At 44.0% G+C, this 22,728-nt stretch overlaps 1 protein-coding gene across 2 annotated transcripts in view; it reads right to left on the bottom strand.

Annotated features, from left to right (window-relative positions):
* The window catches only part of vclb (vinculin b), a 41,555-nt gene that overhangs the window by 4,928 nt on the left and 13,899 nt on the right, over positions 1-22,728 (bottom strand). The window contains exons 3-16 of one of the 2 annotated variants that reach the window (XM_079493512.1): positions 18,380-18,530; positions 15,702-15,810; positions 14,389-14,511; positions 13,242-13,402; positions 9,719-9,812; positions 8,059-8,206; positions 6,212-6,365; positions 5,761-5,936; positions 4,993-5,183; positions 4,518-4,717; positions 2,781-2,909; positions 2,103-2,252; positions 1,482-1,590; positions 102-404 (exon numbers count right to left, since the gene is read on the bottom strand). In XM_079493512.1, coding sequence (XP_079349638.1) covers positions 102-404; positions 1,482-1,590; positions 2,103-2,252; positions 2,781-2,909; positions 4,518-4,717; positions 4,993-5,183; positions 5,761-5,936; positions 6,212-6,365; positions 8,059-8,206; positions 9,719-9,812; positions 13,242-13,402; positions 14,389-14,511; positions 15,702-15,810; positions 18,380-18,530 — 2,198 coding nt within the window. The remainder of the gene's footprint in view (positions 1-101; positions 405-1,481; positions 1,591-2,102; positions 2,253-2,780; positions 2,910-4,517; positions 4,718-4,992; positions 5,184-5,760; positions 5,937-6,211; positions 6,366-8,058; positions 8,207-9,718; positions 9,813-13,241; positions 13,403-14,388; positions 14,512-15,701; positions 15,811-18,379; positions 18,531-22,728) is intronic. The other variant, XM_079493513.1, reaches the window with a different exon arrangement.

The following is a 22,728-nucleotide window of genomic DNA, read 5'->3' as shown; positions in this document are numbered from 1 at the left end:
ATTCTACAATCTGTTAATACAATTTTCAATCAATAAATCAAAGCACTAAATAAATGCCAACTGTAACTGTAAATCCAGCGAGTAAGTAAGATAATGCGTACTTGGATCTTGGATGTTCCCCGCCACGGCTTTGGCGTTCATCACCATGGGCGAGATGGTCTGGCTGAGCTCGTCGGACGCCGCCTTCACCATCGCCCTGAACTTGGGGTCCTCAGAGTTCTCCATCTCCCGCTTGGCCACCAGGAGGATACGGTTGGCCCTGCGCGCGATGCTGGTGGCTCCGGCCACCAGCATCTGGGGCTGGTGGTTGTTCATGGCCACACGGCACTTGTCCAGGTCCTTCTTGATGGCCTCCTCCGAGGCGTCCAGCAGGGACTTGGTGTCGATGGCCTCGTCCACCAAACCTGAGGATAGAGAGAGACCACGTTAATCTGTGACTGGGAACCACTTTGGACGCCAAGTCTTTATTCTGAAAGCTTTTTAAGAAAGGTTTGTCATTCTGTGCACTTGACAAGTTTTCCACTGGAGAGGGCTGTTCGCTAACCTACAGATCATCCATGGTTTCGATGATTCTCGTGGGGTGCAGGCATGTGTTCCGACATACCAAGAGTCTAACAGTCATTAGTCCGACACCCTACCCAAACACTGACCTAACACAAACAGCAAGCGGACGTAACGCATGTCACGGACGCAACGCATGTCACGGACGCAACGCATGTCACGGACGCAACGCATGTCGCGGACGTGGGGAGCAACAGGTGATTTTCGCATGTCGAACTTTTGGTATGTCGGATAACGTCTGCACCCCTTCTCGTGAGCCTTCGGAACACTTCGGTGATCACGTGACTGAAAAAATATATATAATACACTCGCGCGTAGGAACCAGTCGAAAACACCACTATAATGCATTCCAATGGGATAACTCAGGGGTTCTCAACGTTTTTGTCCGGGGACCCCCGGAAATGCTTTGGCAATGTCTCGGGACCCCCAATATAAATTGACTGCTACAATAACCTTAAACCATTTTGGGCGGGAACCCCTTTTGGTGTTTTAAGCATGGTTATAATTTAGCTATTGAAAAATAGCAGATCTACAAGCTCATAGCGCGCCACCGAGTGGCGCGCTACGAGCTTGTAGGTCTGCTATTTTTGAAAAATCGTGAAAATATTTTTTTTATTTTGAAAATAATTTGGGGACCCCCTAAAATAATTTGGCGACCCCCCGAGGGGTCGCGACCCACGGGTTGAGAACCCCTGGGATAACTGCACGCAGAGCAGGCTCTCAATCACAGTACATTGTTTTCAGCTTGACGCGTATGAACTCTGATGAACCATGATTATTTGCAGATTCTAGGACATCCGTACGCGCCATTTGAGAGCACCCTTGCACGGAATGGAACGACGCAAAGTATTCTGTGATTTTTCCAAAGGTAGGTGAAAAAAACGCTATAAATCCAGGCAAAGAAAGTTATGATGTCATACCTGTCATTTTCTCAACGTTGTCAATCCACTGGTTCTTCATGGTTTCAAAGTGCTCGTAGGCAGCTTGGTTGCCGGGGTTTCTCAGAAGAATACGAGCGGCAGATACCACCTAAAAGGATAGAGTATACCCATTAACACTGGTGGGAAAAGGTACTCACATTGTTTTACTGAAGTAAAAGTATCAATATTACAATATTGAAATACCCTGTTAGAAGTAAAAGTAGTCATTATGCAGAATGTCAAGTTATCAAAATCTTTTGAAAATAGTTGATCTACAAGCTCACAATGCGTCGCGATCCATTTTCAAATGGCCGAATCATATAGGGCTGAAGTGGTTAATAATATATGTTTTGTAATGATAATCAAAATCTACAAAGTAACGTTTTCAAATAATTTTCTAAATAAATGTAGTGGAGTAAAAGTACAATATTTGGATCCAAGATGTAGATTAAGTACAGTACTTAAATAAATGTACTTAGCTACTTTACACCACTGGCCATTAACTGTCAATATACTACAGCCAAATGAGCCAACTGGCAGACAATTAGCCGAGCGAAGCCAGAAACATTCGGCTCGACAAACGCAGAAACAGACAGACGCCAAACAGAACTGTTGACATACTTGTGGCGTTAAGTCTCGTGTTGACTTAACGGCGGCCTGGATTCCCTCCACTGTGCTCTTATTGGCCGTTCCTACGGCGGCAGCTTTCTCCGCCGTGGCGCCCAGCTTATTGGAGTGGTTCTCAAAGTTGGCAGCCCGCTCGTCAAAGACCTACACAAAATAAAGGGACGGGTTGAAACAATTATCCAAAGGGATTTTTGTGTTTATTATTATTGGGCATAATAAAGAAAAAATCACACCCGTGTTAACTGAGTGGTGTAAGGTCTTATATAGACTGCTCAGCTGTGGTCTGATGTAATGTCTGACGTAATGAAATCACACCCGTGTGAACTGGGTGACCATAGCAACCATGCTCATTTTTTGAGCACAGACAGACAGACACGTAAACTAACAAAGCCAGTTGTAGGAGTGGTTTACACCACTCAAAAAGGAGCTAACCTAATGGTAAAATAAATGGTAAATGGTGATTTATCCAAGGCACTTTACATAGATTGTGCATTACATTCACCCATTCACACACCGATGGCGGAGGAAACCATTCAAGGCACAAACCTGCACATCGGGAGCAATTAGGGGTTCAGAGTCTTGCTCTGACACTAACTCTGCTAAAAGTGACTGTAACATCATCTTTTTACTGCAGTAGCCACCAGGAGGAATCATGACGGCGTCACTACTGACCTCATCCCTGTTGGGGGCGTCGACGGGGGCTGTGGCGGCCACCGCCAGCAGCTTGATGGGGGTGGTGGTGTCACTGAAGATGTCAGACACCTCCTGAGTCATCGCTTCCTGCATCTTACCCTTCAGGTCCTGGGAGGGAGGAGCACACGACACGCACGTGTTTTTAAACACTTCTAAATTGGACATGTTGTTTGCATTTTTTCTATTCTTTTAATACCGATGCATTCTAGCGGTATTATCAGAGTTACATACATAACACAAAAGGAACTCTCCTAATCATTCAACATTATCTTAAAAAGTTGGCAATTTGAATAGAACCATAACATAGTATATTCATATTGTTGCTTTAGGGTGGAAAAACTCCAAAACTGTAACATTTCAGAAGTTAAAATTTGGAAAAGAGGTTTCAGCAACGATATCTATTCATAGCTGATGATATATCTAACAAACCACGGAATGCTTTGGAATTATTGTGAGTAATAGCCAATTGGATAAGCATGTCAAACCACTGGTTTTTTCTTTCAGCGCAGTAAAACAAATCAACCAGCAGAGGGAGTGCTTGTCTATGTACTTGTCGTGGGCCCTGTTTATCTAATTGAAAAGTGTGCCTTCAGGTTTTGCACACAAAACTAAATATGAAACGGGTCTGAATGAATTTCATTGAAACGTTTTTTAATACAAATACCGGTACTTCCAATGGCATCTAAATATACACATGGTTGGTTCTAAGTATATGCTCATCTGTGTTGCGAGGATGAGGGGGCCAATTAAGTACCCTTGCTATACGGGTGTATAGTTTCATTGTCCACATTATTATTATATTTACACTTTCTATGCATTTGATGTACTGTATATTACCTTGCGTTGTCCTTGCTTACCCTAAAACTCTCTGGATTAGTCTGCTAAATGTAGCGGATTCGAATGAAAATCAACCGATAATCACAAGTAGGTTACTTATCAAGACGATGCAATTGACAAGTCATCTACTGCATGTATACTGGAGCCTACTGGCTGCGATTAGGAACCTCTGAGAGGTCCGGCGTGGTGTTGGTCACGTTGTCTGACTAAATCTAACCCTAACCTCATTCTTAACCAGCCACGTAAGTCCCCTAACCTCATATCAGTCTTAACCAGCCACGTAAGTCCCCTAACCTCATATCAGTCTAAACCAGCCACATAAGTCCCCTAACCTCATATCAGTCTTAACCAACCACGCAAGTCCCCTAACATCATATAATTATTAACCAGCCACGTAAGTCCCCTAACCTCATATCAGTCTTAACCAGCCACGTAAGTCCCCTAACCTCATATCAGTCTAAACCAGCCACATAAGTCCCCTAACCTAATATCAGTCTTAACCAACCACGTAAGTCTCCTAACATCATATAATTATTAACCAGCCACGTAAGTCCCCTAACCTCATATCAGTCTTAACCAGCCACGTAAGTCCCCTAACATCAAATTAGTCTTAACTGGCCACATAAGTCCCCTAACCTCAAATTAGTCTTAACTGGCCACATAAGTCCCCTAACCTCATATCAGTCTTAACAAGCCACGTAAGTCAGTTTCACTTTCACCCAGCGGTATTGCAGCTGTTCATACCCCAGACATGCAGACATAGGGACACACGCGGCCAGTCATTGGAGCAGTGTGCACCGCTCAAAAACATAAAAATCCCGTCGGCGGCGAGTCAACGTTACGTTGCGAGTCAGTCTGTGAGGCAGCCGTCTGTCTTACTTTGAGCGCCGCCTGGAGTTGATGAGCCACGGCGCGCGCCTGTGGCGAGTCGCCTTCGCCGCGAGCAGCCAGGTCCGCCAGCTGTGCCATTAGCTGCTCCACCGCCTCGCACTTGCCCAGCAGTTCCTGTCTGTAGGGAGCCGGCAGGGAGTTGGCCAGCCTGTGGCCTTCTGCCACCAGCCCACGGATGGCTGCCTGGCCTGGACAGACACACAGACACACACACACAGTGTGAGGAAAAATGTTGGTAGACTACAGAATGGTACTCAAATGTACAAAGTACTCAAATGTTTTACTTAAGTGAAAGTATCAATACTGCAATATAGAAATACTCAGAGAGATTCAATGATTGATGAATTCAGCTACAAGAGGAATGGAGGAATGCGAGTGTGTGTGTGTGTGTGTGTGTGTGTGTGTGTGTGTGTGTGAACTTTGGCATAATAGGATGATGATGATGGTGGCCAGACGTACGTACCCACACCGCCGTCATCCACGTTGGGGTTGTCCATCCAGCGCGTGGCCTGTTCAATCTTCCCCTCCAGGTGAACGGCCGCCTTGGCGGGCCGACTGTTGGCCACGGCTTTGTTGGTCTTGGACTGCAGGTTCTGCAGCGCTGTGGCGATCTGCTTGGCCAAAGCTCTGGCCTCCGGGGTGTCACCTTTACCCCTGGGAGGGTTACAAAAATATCTCAGGTAAGAAACATAGCCACATTAAACAGGGGCCTCCCAGAGGAGTCTATATTTGGACCCCTCTTTTTCCCCCCTCTAAACAAAATCTCTGCTGAAAATAGCTAATCTATATATGTATATATTTGTGTATGATTTTCAGTACACAAATATAATATAAGATTTCTTTTGGCTTTTCTGCCTTTATTGATAGGACATAGTGGAGATAGACAGGAAACGGGGAGAGAGAAAGTGGTAATGACACCTAGCAAAGGCCATCATGATCGGGACTCGAACCCGCGACACGCTGTCAGGCATGCGCCATTATGTTGTATGCGCCTGGACAGCTAGGCCAGCGGGCGCCCCCCTCTCATTGGAATTGATCATTTATGAACAAATATGACACTCTGCTTGCCAAAGACTGCACGCTTTTAAATTGTTTGTATTCTATGCTGCCTTCTTGGTCAGGTCAGGTCCCACTTGAAAAAGAGATCTCAATGTGGTTTTACCTTAACGATTATGGCATGCCCATAATAGGTTCATATGGTTTAAACATTCCTCAATAGTCAACTACTTACAGTCTTCTGAGTTCAGAGAGCTTGGCTGTTAGGGCAGCGATCGCTCCGATGGAGTGCAGGATGTCATCTCGCTCCTTGGGATCTTCACACATATCGGCGATCCTTTTAGCCTCCATGAGGAGGGCCTTGATGTTCTCCTCCCCCTCTGGGCCAGCGTTGGGGTCTGCCAGCCAGTTCTGCAGGGGGCATGGCAAAAGGACACTCAAAACGCTAGTCCACACCCCGGAAAATTATGCCATTTCGCAGTTTGACATAAAGCAGGCAATTTCAAGGATAAAGAAAGACCCATGGATTGTGTGATATATGGCAGCGATTGTTAACTCAAGGAATACCTCAGCCCACCTCCCCCACAAAAATATTTTCTTTATAAGAAGGCATATCACAATATATTGTCTTTAAATGGGCCTCTAGTAGCACGTGGACCGCTGGCTGAGAATAGCAATGAGCTCACCTGGGCAGCGTCAATCCTCTTGGCGATAGCCTGCTTGGAGTTAGTCATGGCTTCCAGTTTACGGGCAGCGTTTTCCACCTTGCCTGTAAGCACGTCCAGGCCCTGGGACACCTGCTGGGCTCTCTGCATGGCAGCTGGAGACGCACCCTGTCCCCTGGGACGGTACAAAGAACACATGTTTATTACAAAATAATAACGTAACGTTGCACCTTGAATAATGTCCTTATGTTTATATAATGCACAGCGGCTGCTATGCTCACGCGCACATATACACATATGCGCAGGCCAAAGAGAACTTCCCCAGGGAAAGGAAGGGACCGCACACTCCAGCGACTCAGGACAAGATTATTTATGCTTCATTTTTTATTGCACGGCGCGTTTCGCCGTTTGGCTTCGTCAGGTGCACATCCAGGTGGGGGAGGTGCTGGTAGGCAAGGTATAAATGATGTAAATAATGTGTACATTTATTTGTGGAAAAGAGACCCTTTGGTTGTAAATAATAAGATAAGAGAAACCCAACTGTTTGTGAAACAAGCTTCTAAAATATCTGAAGCTTTTTACCTGTACTTTCTGTGCAAAAAGTGCTCAAACTTTCTTCTTCTTTCCCACAAAAACGAGTTTCCCACATTTTTACTTGTAAAACTGATGTGACAATAAAGTTTATTCTGATGAAGCTGCAACGATGCTAGCCCAAGCATTTTCCATACTATGGTTTGTTAGCCACTGCATTCCATTGATGTTAGTACGGTATGAAAATAGACTTTCAGACTTGAAACTTGCTTGAGATAGTATCCAACACACTAAATATCATCGAGAGGTTGTGTATTTGTTAACTTGACAAAATATTGTCCATGGCTTATTATTAACCACAAAATTATGTTTAGAAATGACTCAATTATTCAGGTAAATTCAGTCATGTTTTCGTGACTTCGGGGAAGAAATGTAACGTATGCAAAACCGGAAAATAAAGCTACAGTGTATTAACGGAAAAATTGTTATGTATGATCTATGTCCGAAGCCATGGCTAGACAATGATTGACATGTTTGATACTTTAAATAGTTCTGGAATACAATTAACCATTTGTGCTTTCAAATCTGAATGCCTATGTTACAAAGCTCAATGGGATATCTCAGTTTTTATAGAAATTCAAGCCGGGTCTAAATTAGATTATGGATGAATACAAAACAGATGCTTTTAATCTTGCCGAGGGGTCCCTGGTGGCAGTCAGGGTCCCTTCGGCTGGATATCACTTACAGTGCACTCTCTCATGCTATGATCCTCACTAAACATACTTAGCACCTTACACTTCCCATTTGGCATGGATGGAAACCAATGCTACTGTGCAAGGGGGCAATCAAATTACCCAATGAAAATGAAATGTGGGTATGTAGGAACGTGTGATATAGCTTCAAGACATGGGTGTGTCCAATGTCTTGGGTGACACCGTTGTACAGCGTATGAAATAGGGCTCAAGTGGTTACGGTAATCGGATGAATTGATTATTGTTTTTTGTTTGTGTCGATTTGTAACGAAGGGACGATTGACCCATTGAAAATTCAATCAAGACATGGGTGTAAATGGTAAATGGTTCATTTATATAGCGCTTGCCACTTTTATCCAAAGCGCTTTACATAAACTGCGCATTACTTTCACCCATTCACACACATTCATACACCGACGGCGGAGAAAACCATGCAACCCCGGGATCGAACTGGGAACCTTGGGGTTCACATCTGGCCGCTCTACCGACCACTCTACTCCCTGATCCACTGCCGAGTGCCGACACAATGGTGTGTCAAACAAAAGTCAAAAGGCTGGAGAAAGGTGTTGTCCGACGGTTTTATACCTGGCCCGCATCTCAGACACTTGATCAGTCATCTGCCCCAAGGTTTTGGATGTGCCCAAGATGTCTCTGCGCTCTTTCCCGGCACACAGCTCGCCCACCTTCCCTGCTTCGTCCAGGATCTGACGGATGGCCTGCTCTCCTGCATCACCTTGAAACAATAACAACATGCATACGCTTCAACTCAAACTGCACTTTATCATCACATCATATGTTTATAAGATGTAAAAGAGCTGGTGAATTTTTTTTTTGTGCTAGCTAGCAATGAACAATTTGCAAGTCTCTTGTGCAAATTAAATAACTTCTTCTTCTTTTCGTGTCTTTGAAGCATGTGGTTAGATGACAGTTTCCCATTTCTTTACACAGTCTTTTGCATTATTGTTGAACTCTGCGAGATCTTTTAAGCTGCAAGTTTTGGGTAGTAGAGGGCAGACAAGGCAGTGCTGCATCGTATGGTCCTCTTCTCCACATTCACAGATGGCTGGGCCGGTTTTGTAGCCCCATCTGGCCATAGCAACTATCATATAGCAGCAGTCTATGTAAATCGCCAGCTTTGGATAAAAGCACAGTCATATGATACATAAAGTGATAGACAGTGCAAATGAAAGGGGAGCATGTACAGTAGAACTGACATGGTCATGGCACTAGCGAACACCAAATTCACACCAGCAGCGGTGAGCAAATGTGCATAGTGCGGACATGTGTGAAATAGGCGTGTCCAAGGTATGAATGTCACGCACATAAATGAGCGAGCTGTAGTCCAGCAACAGCTCCGCTGCTCCCAGCAGCTGTGCCGGGCAAGACAGCTCACAAGTAGGGAGGATAACCGGAGGAGTACAGACACTCGATGCTCATCTCTGGAAGCTCGTTTTTTAAAACAGTCTAAACATTTTAGCTAAGAAATAGGCCATGCAGCCGCTCAACCTTGATTCATTTAACACCTACAGTCGCTTCGTCAGCAACATTGGTTACTACCATATACAGTTGGGTGCCACCGATATTGTCCTTTTCTTTTTGCTGAGGTTTGCGTGATCTGCGCAAAAGGACAGTTAACCCATTTTGGGCGGGAACCCCTTTTGGTGTTTTAAACATTGTTATAATTTAGCTATTGAAAAATAGCAGATCTACAAGCTCATAGCGCGCCACCGAGTGGCGCGCTATGAGCTTGTAGGTCTGCTATTTTTGAAAAATCGTGAAAATATTTATTTCAGAAAACTGGAGGATTTAGAAGGATTTTTAAAAATGTTGAGGTCAGGCCTAAATGGGTCAAATGATAAGGGACAATATCGGTGGCACCCAACTGTAGTAGTCTGTTGCTGTCCAGTGTGCTCTGTCTTGCCACACAGCAGACACGGCAAAGTTGAGAGGAATTCAACTTTACCAAGGCCGCCGTGTGGCAGTCGACCAGAATCTCTGCCATTTACTGACTCTGCCTCCTGCCATGGAGGGGAAAGCGGTGATGGGTCGCTCCTCTCAATGCATTGAACCTCTCCTTTGTCAGAGTGTGGAAGCTGAATACCATTGCTGGTGTGAATTCAGCGTAAAGCAGGACACTCAGTTTGAGTTAGTTCAGTTTTTCCTCCTCTATTATACCGTATCATATATCCTTCCATTCTTCTATTTATTTATTGCAAAGGAACAATTAGCATATTTTTTCCATTACCTGGTTGAGCATTTGGGTCCCTCAGCCAGTTCTTGGCATGGGCCATCTTGGAATCGATCAGTCCTAGAGCTCTCTTCATGGCCTCTGTGTCCTTGTGGCCAAGAAGGAGGAGGTTGCAAAAATCAATGCATGGCTTGAAAACACAATCAATGCATCTCAACAAAACACAAGGAAAAGGAGTCCAGTCCATCCATGCCCCAATCAATAAATCATCTTTAAATCATGGTCTATGAATGTATAACTTTTTGATTCCTTATACGGTCAAGACAATAGATCTGTGTTGTGGTCGGGTCATGTATTCTGGCACGGGCCAATGTTTGGACAAGGGCAGATGTGTGATATCATTTAGAAAATTGGTCACACAACATAAGTCTAAATATAGATAAAATAAATAAGCTCAGTGATTTGCATGTTCAAGAACCACTCCAGAATCTAGTCATGACTGTCTGTGACAGCAAACCATTGTAAAACATTCCTATAATAGAAGACACATCCAGCAACCATCTTCAATGCACAGCATTACTACACGATAAAATCCATTCCTTGCAGTTAATTTATCCTCAAAGAAAGTAGCAACGGGGAACTGTAAAGGGTCCATTTGGTTCAATCTCTACTCTCTTCTGAGTTAAATTAAAACTGGGAACGCACAGTCTAATCCTTTGGCGGTGCATGCTGTTACAATAACTCTTTCCCACTGTCAATAAAGAGCGTGAGGCACATCATGAAAGCCAAATAATGGTTCATTGTATCTCAATCAGAGCGGATGGAAATACAACAGTAACCCCATGATTTATACTCAGTTGCACGGAAGTTAGCAGATGCACAAGCTCACAAGACGCTGCGCAAGCGTGTCACATTGTGAGCATTAGATATCTGCTATTTTCGGTGCACAACACTGGCGCGCAACTAAGTACAAATCCGTCTCGAGACCGAGAGCATCTGGCATCGACAGTGAGTCCATTCATTTTGCCAAGTGTGCGGAACAAAGCACAGTTCTATGAGACATGTGGCGCAGTGGGAGACACAGTGGATGACTGGGTGCTGAAAGTGAGCTTGATTTTCATGGTACAATAATAGAGCTACACATAAAGGCAAGCGACTGTTCTCTATAATTCCCCTCATGTGAGTCTAATGATTATCAGGTTTTCAAAGAAATGCTACACTTTGTTTTTACTTGAAATATGCAGTGAAGTGTATGCCCTTTTTAAAATTTATATTAATTTGAACAGCTTGGCATGTGTAATAATGGCTGTTGACTGACGAAAGGCGCAATAAGGAATGAAAAAAAAAGGCGTGGAGGGGTGTGAAGTGATGTCATCATGACAGCAGTGTATGTTTAATGTCAGCAGACCCTTGTGCGGAAGTGACAAAGCTTGCTGGTTAAGAGGGATTTGGTGAGATGACAGATGAGCGGAAAGGATCTTTGACCAGCCTACTCATATCTTATGCAAACACACACAATACAGTCTAGAGCCCAACCCATATATGGGTTTGGCCAATAACTCAGCTATTATTTTGTACAACATTAAGAGGGTAGGCACATGCATAAAGTGAGTGGCAAATCGAGTGGCAAAGTGAGTGACAAAGTGAGTTTAACGTCGTTTAATGCAATCAGATAGGATGATTTCTGTTTGGATGTATGGGCTGTCAAGGCCCGAAAGTAGTTTTTTTACCACCTCAGTAGGCGTTCTCGCGTAACTTCTGGGTACGATGATGATGTCACACGCATACCCTCTATTGGCAATTATGTAGCCGTTAGAGTTAAGTGGATAAATTAAATAAAGTTTGCCTCAAGTGCATTTCATTGTTTGATTGTTCCTTGTATAATTAAAGTTAAATGTTGTTTTCGTGTAAACGTCTTGAAATTTAAACTTTAAATCGAATCAAATTTGTTCGAATATTTTGCACTTTTTGGCATTGGTAAACGGCAGTCTGGGACTCTCCAAAATCTGGATTGGACCCAGAATTCTGGGATCGTTCTAGTCTGCTCATATCATATATTATGCAAACACTCTCAATACAGTCACACCTACAGTATGGGATGTTACTCTGTATGCTAGGTTGAAGTGCATGGGATTAGTAATGAGGATTGTGTAAGGTTAGAGGCCATGTTTAGTATTCATGTATTCATTCATTCAGGTTTGTCTGAAATAGGAAAAGGGCAAACTGCATTTCATACAATGTTATATCATGAAGCAAAATAAAAAAGTGAGTGGGGAGGGGGGGTCAATATTTCAGCTACTCAATTTGCTCAACAACCAAAGAAAACAAACTTTTTTTTCAGCAGAGCTACAGTATCAACCACTTTCAACCAGTCATGCCCAGTTTTGGGCATGTCATATTGGCAAAATCTGACAAATTCTCAAAATGTTTTAAAAACAGCAAAAAAATAGCCAATCTACAAGCTTACGACACGCCGTGAGCTTGTAGATCATCAGCCACTTCCGCTATTCGATGGTTTCAATTCATGTCACATCCGCTGGGCTACTGAAAAGCACGCATGGCACAAGACAAACGGCACACACATCTACCAGACATGCTGCTGCTGCACAAACCACAGGCCAAGACAGGTAGAGCTTACCTTCTACAGGGGGGGGGGGGACAGGGGAGAAGGAAATGGTGAAAAGAAAGGAAGAACAACATAAATAAATACAAAATGTTTCACCGGACACAGAAGTACCAAAACCAAGACCAACACAAATGAGTCCAGAAAGCCGAGAAGAGGCACAGGAAGTTCATTTGGAGAGTATAAAAAGGGACATTGGAGGGGCAGTGCATGCTAAGCAGAAGGAATGCAGGGTAAAAGGGGATAAAAAGTAAAAATAAACCAGCTACGCTGCACGCAGAGAAATTCAGAGAATTACCTGCTTAAATGGAAACGCATGACTATAAAATAAGCTTGAAATAGCAATGCAACAACAGCCATTTTGACCTCATAATGAGGTCATCCTACAAGAAAAAAAATAACAAAATGCATTTCTTATCGAGGAAGGAAAACAAAAACTTAACAGTAAATTAGGTTACTGTTCAGCCTGCAGCCTTTCCCCCCCAGAGGCATTCTGGGAGTGTGTGAGAGAGCACGATTGAGATGGTGTGTTGGGGAACGAAATGCAAATTTTGCTGAATATGTAGAGCACTGCTGTACTAATTTTGAAGTACATGGGCCCGAATGAACAACGCACACACACACAATGGCTTTAATAGGAAAATGTGTGTGAAAGTAGTAATAGCCTTCGACTAATCGCGGTATGTTAACCCATTTTGACCTGAGATCAGATTCTAAAAATGTCTTCTACATCCTGACAGTTTTCTGAAAAAGCTATGTTTCTATGTCAGTCGTTCTTCGATTTTTCAAAAATAGCAGACCTACAAGCTCGTAGCGCGCCACTCGGTGGCGCGCTATGAGCTTGTAGATCTGCTATATTTCAATAGCTAAAGCAAAACATAATGCTAACACAAAAAGGGGTTCCCGCCTAAAATGGGTTAATTTGCTACAGCTACATTAGCATGATTCTGTACGTACCTTGTTGGCCCAGGCGTCCTCATCCCAGGACGTGAGCTGCAGCACTCTGATGATCTCGTTTATCTCGGCACTCATCTTCTCAAAGGTGAAGATGCGGTTCTTCAAGGCCTCCTCGACACCCTGGTTACCAGAGGTCTTTGTCGTCACAAAGATCTTGATACCTACGGGGCACGACAATTTAAGGACATTTAAACAAGCATGCGCAATTAATTATGAAATAATAAACACACTGGAGGTCATACAATACCGTCAGATATTATTTGGCACTGCTGTGCTGACCTATGACCAAGGCACACCAGTTGAGTGTGGTATTGTATGGCCACCAAGTGCAATGGGATTAGACCGGAGTTTCTTTATCGATATTTAACACCAAGATGACACATGCTCATTATGAAAAGTGTATTCCACAAAACAAAACAGATCCTTTGTTCCTATCGTTTTGTAGCTCAGGTCGTTGTCTGTACAGTATATGAGATAAACCATGGATTGATGAGTTTTAGGTAAATAGTCTCCATAAATGTAATCCAAACTAATTTGTTCAAATCCAATAGATTTGACAAAGTTGACCTTAAAAGGTGCGACCTTTCAGGGCCACCTGAAAATGTATGTCCCTGTAAGACTATTAATTGTGCCCTGTTGTTAAAATAAGAGCCATTTATAACAACCAACCATGTTACCATACACACCACAGCATGACATTTCTACCACAAGAGCTGAGCTACAAAAAAAATCATTCCTTTTCACATTAACAGTCTAGCTCTGAAATCTGTGAAGGATTTGACACTATTGCCTGGCTCCATCCCCTGAATCACTATGCCCCTTTTAAACATAATTAAATGGAAATGCAAACTGTCACTTGCTCGGGTCACGGGGTCAGCAGATACGTGGAAAAGAAACACACAAATGCAGTAGTACGTGTGAACATAATCAAGAGCTACAAATGCACCTACGGTTCTATAACCGTGGATGACCACAAGAGAGAGCATAATACTGAAAATGTATAATGTATATAAGGTCACAGATAATGTATCACGCACACACATGTTAAAGTTGCTGTGCCCATAAATGTGTGCACGAAATGTGTGTCTCTGAAGTGACATAGAACCTATGGATTTAAAAAAAGAGATGGTCAGTGGAGCGTGGTTACCTGATATGAGGACGGGAAGCAGCTCTTTAACCGTGTTCATGGAATTGACCAGCATCACACGGTGCTCCTGGTGGGTCAGCTCCTGCTGTCTCTCATCAATCATCTTCGCCATCTTCGTCATCCCTGGACACAGGCATTATTATTACTTGCGCAAGCAGAGCGCGCAAGTACTAGTTTCGCCCGACGATGCGTATGCACCGTCCCAGCAAATGACGTAATGACTACTTGTGCCTGATACGGTAGTGGTGCCAGACTACATACATGTATACATAGGAGCATTACCTCTAATCCTCCTGACACTAAAGCATATCGTCATTACGTCACCATCGAAAACCAATTACACTCTGGCATTGGGTCCTTTAATCCACATCTTTTTTTACGTCATCATTGAGAGCTAGTCATCATTGAGAGCTAGCTATACCAGTTATACCCTGACGTCATATGCTGGGACGGTGCATACGCATCAAAAGTAACCACAGTATAGAGCGTCGCAGTCCCGCCTCCTACCCTGGACCAGGAAATGAAACCCAATGCATTATTCTCATAGACATTTCTTAAAGTATTTATTTAAAGACGGTTACGCCGCGGACAAAGCCAACTCGAGTCGTGACAACTCATGACAACACAAACAATATTTTGGACCAAACAAATAATTAGAAAGAAGAAAAAAACGGCAGGTTACAACACTTTTTTTGTTGTTTTTCTTCTTTGTAATTATTTGTTTGGTCCAAAATATTGTTTGTGTTGTCATGAGTTGTCACGACTCGAGTTGGCTTTGTCCGCAGCGTAACAGTCTTTAAATAAATACTTTAAGAAATGTCTATGAGAATAATGCATTGGGTTTCATTTCCTGGTCCAGGGTAGGAGGCGGGACTGCAACGCTCTATACCGCTAATCAACTTACAAATTACATATACATATACATAGAGGCATTTCCTTTAATCCACCCGACACTGATCGAGATATACGTCACCATCGAAGGCATTGGGTCCTTTAATCCACATCTTTATTACGATATACTTCATAATACTACTTTTTTACGTGCAAAAAGTAGGTACGTAGCAAATAGCTAAACCTAATAATTCAATATTTCAATCGTTCTTTCAAAGAGAAGCTGAGATTTGACAGTTTGACTGAAACAGTGGACTTCACTAGAGGACCTACCTGGTCCAAGGTTCTCAAGTCCTCCATGGACTCCACCACCTCCGTGTCAAATAAAAAAGAGGACCTACCTGGTCCAAGGTTCTTTGTGTATGTGATCAAGTCCTCCATGGACTCCACCACCTCTGTGTTAAATAAAAAAGAGGACCTACCTGGTCCAAGGTTCTTTGTGTATGTGATCAAGTCCTCCATGGACTCCACCACCTCCGCCACCGTCAGGTACTCCAGGATGCCTTTGCACACACGGATGATTTTGCGCACCTGCAACAATGAAGGACACGAACGCACAGCGACGTCAACGCAGGCTGAATGAAAAGGAACAAAAACCTTTTTTTATTCACACGGTCGGTCGGTGAGGTTAGGCGTTTATTGTAAACCCCTCACTCACAGTCCAATTAGCCTCGCTCACATTATAGAGCGTCGCAGTCCCGCCCCCTACCATGGCCCAGGAAATGAATCCCAATGCATTTTTCCCATAGACATTTCAAAAAGTATTTATTTAAAGACGTTTACGCCACGGACAAAGCCAACTCGAGTCGTGACAACTCATGACAACACAAACAATATTTTGGACCAAACAAATAATTACAAAGAAGAAAAACAACAAAAAAAGTGTTGTAACCCGACGTTTTTTTCTTCTTTCTAATTATTCGTTCGGCCCAAAAGATTGTGTTTGTTGTCATGATTTGTCACGACTAGAGTTGGCTTTGTCCGCGGCGTAAACGTCTTTAAATAAATACTTTCTGAAATGTGGAAAATGAACGGAGAATCATTTCCTGGGCCATGGTAGGGGGCGGGACTGCGACGCTCTATACTGGCGGCTTATTGGCATGCTGTCTCTTTTGTTGAACTACCGTTTCCAGTCGCGTGTGCGCGTGTTGGTGTGTGTGTGTGTGTGTGTGTGTGCGCGTGTGTGTTCTGCCAGTGCTGGTTCAACAGATTCTGGCCCATCACCACTCTGGCTATACTGAGCTGTCCCTGACCCGTATTCTATTCACCGCTGACTGGTCACTCCTGCTGCCCGCTGCAGACGGCAGGCCTGCTGTCCCGCTCACTGAGAGCCCGTCCACCTCCCCCTCCTCCCCCACACCATTTAACACTTGGAAGGAGTTATGCACGTGTGCAAATGTTTAAGAGATAATGAGAATGGTTCTCGGTTCACAAACGCATTAACCCATTTTGGGCGGGAACCCCATTTGGTGTTTTAAACATTGTCATAATTTAGCTATTGAAAAATAGCAGATCTACAAGCTCATAGCGCGCCACCGAGTGGCGCGCTACGAGCTTGTAGATCTGCTATTTTTGAAAAATCGTGAAAATGTGGCACAAATCTTTGAATATATATATTCTTTCAGAGTGAAAGTTTTTAACTCAAATCTTTGCTTCTGAGGGGTTCCTGGAACAACCCCCATATTTTCAGATGGGGGTCGGTGGCCAATTACATATCATTTTTGGGGTCCTTGACATGAAATATTGAGCACCACTGATACAGAAACATAAGGTATTTCAGAAAACTGTTGGAATTTAGAAGACGATGTTGACGTCAGGCCTAACTAAATGGGTTAATGTGTAACACGCAACACGACGCGGTTAATCTAATACATGCCGACACGCCCTTCAAACAAAGGAGAATTTCTGCAGCACTGACTCAGCCTTCACCTGGACGGTAAAACTTGTAAACATGAGAATTCCCCCCCCGTCGCAACATTATCAGCCATGTCCATGTAAGGTAAGACATGCCAATGGGAATGGGGCTTCACTTCACTACCCAGACTACATGTCTGTTTCCTTAAAGCGGGCAGTACACTACACTCACGATGAAGTAGAACAAAAATCTGTTCAAAATGATATGTTGTAGTTTTTCACGCCTGCAGCTGGAGTTCCATTTATTTGAGTTATTCAATACATTGCCTGCATGTTGACCACAGTGAGTCGGTGACCTGCACCATAATAATTCTATTAGAATTCTGTTCTAAACCAACTGTATGGCTGCGACTCCAGATCTTTAGTGGAAGCCTACAATATCTTTAAAAAGTATGTGGGGGGTGCCCGCTGGCCTAGCGGTACAGGCGCATATAGGCACATGATTGACAGCGTGTTGCGGGTTCGAGTCCCGATCCCGACGACCTTTGCCGTGTGTCATTCCATGTCTCTCTCTCTCCCCGTTTCCTATCAATGAAAAAAATAAAATATCTTAAAAAAAAAGTATGTGGATGTTCTTATTGCGTATACTGGTAACAGTGTTTTAGACATGTTCACCAGGTGTAATAACCGGTGGTCTCTAGGTCAGTGTGGTTCTGGACCTTTTCAGGCTGTGACACCCCCAAAAAATCATATATGTCAAATTTGTCAATCATATACCATGACAAGCACTTGGAATTGTAGGAGTTGAGGCAAATAAAGATAAAAATAGTGAAAATAGCTATCTATAAGCTCACAACACCTCATGTTGTGAGGCCACTACTAGGCCATGTGAGCTTGTAGATTGGCTATTTTCAAACAATTTGCCTCTTTTTATTTTTTAGCTTTTTCTGCCTTTATTGATAGGTTGAAAGTAAGGTTGAGATGGGGGGGGGGGGGGGAGACATGCGGCAAAGGCCAAAATAGTCTTATTTCTAGGTATTCAAAATGTTTTAAAAGTCCTTAAATTGTCACTTAACTGTCATCTGGGGTCGACCCCAGATGACAAAGTTGAGAACCACTGGTCTAGGACTAGGTTACTCTCCAAAATCGGTCTTGGAGCCAACAGTCTGACAACGGTCAGGCTCTAGTCTAGTCTCAGCGAGTAGTACGCAGCCCGCTGTGGGCTTACTATTACAGCAAGCCGTACCTCAGCCTCGTCAAAGGTCAGGAGCAGGTCAGAGGTCCCAGAGAGGATGCCCCGGGAGCCATCGATGAGGTAATCGCGAGCAGGTACCGAGTAGGGATCAGCTTTCAGCATGGATGCAGCCTGGACCAGTTTGGTACATGCATTTTCAACCCTACGGAGAGAAGGAGAAAAAAAAATAACGTTTTAAGGCTGGTGACAAAAACGAGAACCAACAAAAAAGAAGAAGAAAGAAATGGATAAAGCCCAAAATGTCATGCTTGGTAACCTTGGTGAGCTCCAAAAAGCCAGATGGGCATTACGCATCATGGAAGCAGCCGATTGTGGGTAGGGTAAGTGACATTTTTTGGTTAAAACAAAGTTGTTTTTTGTTAAAAAGGTTAAATCACTCTATTCTGATGAGTAAGTAATCATTGCTGGGGATTACTGGGTGGAGGCCACTCCCCCCCTCTAGTGGAGTAAAGTGTTAAGCACTTCCGGGGTATCTGTCTAAAGCTCTAAGCTAGTAGGCATAGCATAACAAACACGGATTGTGTTTGTTCAGTGACAGCAACAGGAGTCTCCCTGTCTCTCCAGCTCTTTAACCCATTTAGGCCCGACATCGAAATTTAAAAAAAAGTGTTCTAAATCCTGACAATTTTCTGAAAAACCTCATGTTTCTATATCAGTGGTGTTCAATATTTCATGTCAATGACCACAAAAATGATATGTAATTGGCCACCGACCCCCACCTGAAAAATATGTTATTCCAGGGACCCCCCCAGAAGCAAAGATTTGAGTTAAAAACGTTCGCTGTGAAAGAATATATATTCAAAGATTTGCGCCACATTTTCACGATTTTTCAAAAATAGCTACAAGCTCCAATACCTACAAGCTCATAGCGCGCCACTCGGTGGTGCGCTATGAGCTTGTAGATCTGCTATTTTTCAACAGCTAAAGCATAACATAATGCTTAAAACACCAAAATGGGTTTCGCGGATTTCTGCTCATTTCTTTGTGTCATCACTTACAATTCCACTCGTTTAATCTGTATCGTGACTGCATTCTCTATCCTGATTGGATAAAATTGGTATCCCAGTTTCGGTTTCTGAAAATGCATTTTATGTTTAATAAAAAGCCGGAGAGACTGTCCTGTTACTGTCACTGAACAAACACTATATATCAATGAGTACTATCACAATAAGAGCTTTTTAAAACTTATTTTAACCAAAGAAAATCACGTAATTACCTTTAAAGCAAGAATTGTGATGTAGCCTAGCTAGCAATAACACACACGGTGAAATCCGGAGTGTTCTCAGAGAGTGTACAAAAGATCCCAAAAACACTCCGAATTTTACACAGTGCAGTGACAGAGCTTTCCTGAACACCATTTCATTTCATGTCTCCTCCTCCTCCATGATCTAGAGCACAGTTGAGGAATTTCTACTTTACTTGAGTATTTCCAATTTTCAATACATTTACTTCTACTCCACTACTTCTCCAATCAATTTTTTTCCCACCACTGTGGTTTACAGTTTACACAGGGATGCGGTGCAGAAACAAAATGTCTGGAATATATCTCCAGATGCATCGTTCTCTTAAGTGTATTACTCCCAAATGTCGATATCAGTACTGGGCCCAAAATTACGGCATCGGTCGGGCTCTCGCTCTACTACATTGCACCACTATGGCAAGTGTTACTATGCAGAAGGCGCAGATGGATACCAACATTTCTTCTTCAGTTACTGTACTGGAGCATCATACAGTAAAATGGTGATGTTTGGCGTTAAAGGTATATTCAGTGATTTGACTTAATTCAAATATCACTTATTTTTTCTTTTTTTCTGGATAATCCTCCCTACTATAGAGTGTGCTGAGCATATAAGGAGTTCCTCCCTGTCCCCAGTGAGCCCCTGGGGTCAAAAAACCCTAGTTTCAGTTTTGGTGGCGGGTGGCAAAGCCTTCATCCAATCAGGATGAGAGGGGCCTTCCTCCAATCATGATCGAGTGGGGGCGGGCCTTGGTGCACATGCTGTTGGCCTGTTGCACTTCCCCCTACTGTAGAGCGTGCATGTGCACATTTTGTTACCGGGGCGGACTGGGTAGTTTTCCAAATCACCCAAATCACTGAATGCTCCTTTAAGTGTTCTCTCAGTAGGACAATGCAGAGAGAAGAGCATCTGCAGAGCACAAAATGCAGGCTCAGTGGGTTGGCTTCAGCCCCGTACGTACAATACATGCCACCTGCATGTGAGAAGGCTCCAGGGACGTTGCACACAAAGAATCAGGCAGAGAGCCAAGATCTTACACACATGTTCCAATTCCCACAGAATCCTTCCTGACTTCCTACCACTGCCTGCGGGGCCAAACGTTCCTCCAGTTAATAGGGGAGCATTCATTATCAGTATTTTCCACATTCTAAAAAAGGCCAGACAAGAGGAGCTAAGTTTCCATTCTTCCAAGGATACGGGCTAATATATGTGCATAGCATCAAGGATTATGCGAGCGTGTGTGTGTGTGGGGGTGTGTGTGTGTGTGTGTGTGTGTGTGTGTGTGTGTGTGTGTGTGTGTGTTCAGCCTACAGTGCCCTTTAGCGTGCGCGAGCGAGAGACAAGACAGCCATGCATTAACCGGAGCCCTTCCTCAGACGCTATATTTAGTGAAGGTGACACATTCTGCTGCATGTGCTGATGGATGACGACAGGGTGACGACGTGACTCCGGTGGGGAGGGGGATAGGAGCGCCAAATGTGTCGAGCCATGATGACCTAACGCTTGTGCCAATCCATTTCATCCCAACCTTGGGGATGGATGTCCCCGGGGGCCCGGGTCCTGTCCCCAACCCACACACACACCCACATACACTCCCACTACTGTAGTCCGTTGCACGTTTAAGAAGATGACGCGCTGTGAACAGTGTGACAGTTGTGACAGTGAACATGAGGACTGTGACAGTTTTCTGAAAAAGCTATGTTTCTATGTCAGTCGTTCTTCGATTTTTCAAAAATAGCAGACCTACAAGCTCGTAGCGCGCCACTCGGTGGCGCGCTATGAGCTTTTTCAATAGAGGTATTTTTCAATAGCTAAAGCATAACATAATGCTAACACCAAAAGGGGTTCCCGCCCAAAATGGGTTAATCATATTTGTCGAATGATGTATTCTTATACAATATGAATAGTACGACCGCAAATATTCATTGAGGGATTTAGACCCTGTGGTGTCGGGTTCGTTGGACACCTAATGGTTGACACAATGATGTCAATAAAGCAATTTGAAGCAGACGGCGCAACAGTCTGGACACGAGGTGCGCCTCCAATGCCCACCATCTTTATTGTAGTTCGGACATCGTTGCAACCTCGCTGTCCGACACACAATTTACGGATTGGAGCTTTTTTTTTATATAATTTTTATCCCACGATTTTTGTAACCCATTTTTTCACCCCTGTGTCAATTATCTAATGTGATCCTGGGCTCTACACACCCTCCGCCAACCTAGTCCCCATACCCTGTATATGGGGGACATGTGGAGAGCAACAGACTTGAACTCATGCTTCCTTCATGCCTGAGTGTCCAAGTTGCTCCTTTACACCTGACAGGGGGGAGTTTCCCTGGTTGGACGTAGCGCATGGAAGGAACACGCTATTCCAACCAGTTCCTTTCCCCTCCATCAGGCGCCCCGTCTGGCCAGGGGGAGGCAGTTTAGAGACCAGGATTACTGCATGTTTTTTGTGAGGGTACCTACCCTAGGGGAGAACATGCAAACTCCACACAGAAAGGCCCTTTCGCCAACCCCGCCTCGGGTATGGGCACTGATGACGCGGAGGAGGAGGCACGCCGCCGAGCGGGAATCGAACCCAGGACCTTCTAGCTGTGAGACTACCAACTGTGCCACCGTGCCCCCCGGATTGGAGCTTTATAGCATATGTAAATAAATAAAAATGAATAAAATAAAACCTTACTTGTAATGTAATGTGTGTATATACGTTGTATATAACACACAGTATATATATCATGGTGAGCTAGGAGCAGGGGGAAATGCCGCTCTAGGGGGCTGTTGCGCTCGATATCTACTCATGTTTATGCCCTACCCACTCCGCTCCCCGGCGCTCATCGTGATTTGCGTACCTCTCGCCGTGCGCTCCTCTCAGACCCGTCCGTTCACGCAGGGCGTGTCTTAAGGTCGGCTTTGAGAGGCAGCCCGCTCCGAGTTCCCTCCCATCTTTTTATAAACCCGCTCCCTGCTACGTTAAAAAAATCCTCCATCTCGGCTCCCCCCTGTGCACCCACTCCACTCACATGCTCAAGATTATGCAGTATATATAAACTGTATAATCTATTCATTAACTTGCTTTAGTTGCTTATTCTGTTCATTT

The sequence above is a fragment of the Electrona antarctica genome, assembly GCF_951216825.1.
Source record: "Electrona antarctica genome assembly, chromosome: 22".
In the NCBI taxonomy this organism is placed as follows: Eukaryota; Metazoa; Chordata; class Actinopteri; order Myctophiformes; family Myctophidae; genus Electrona; species Electrona antarctica.
Note: the sequence above shows the minus strand (reverse complement) of the source record. Positions and strands in the feature narration are given on the sequence as shown.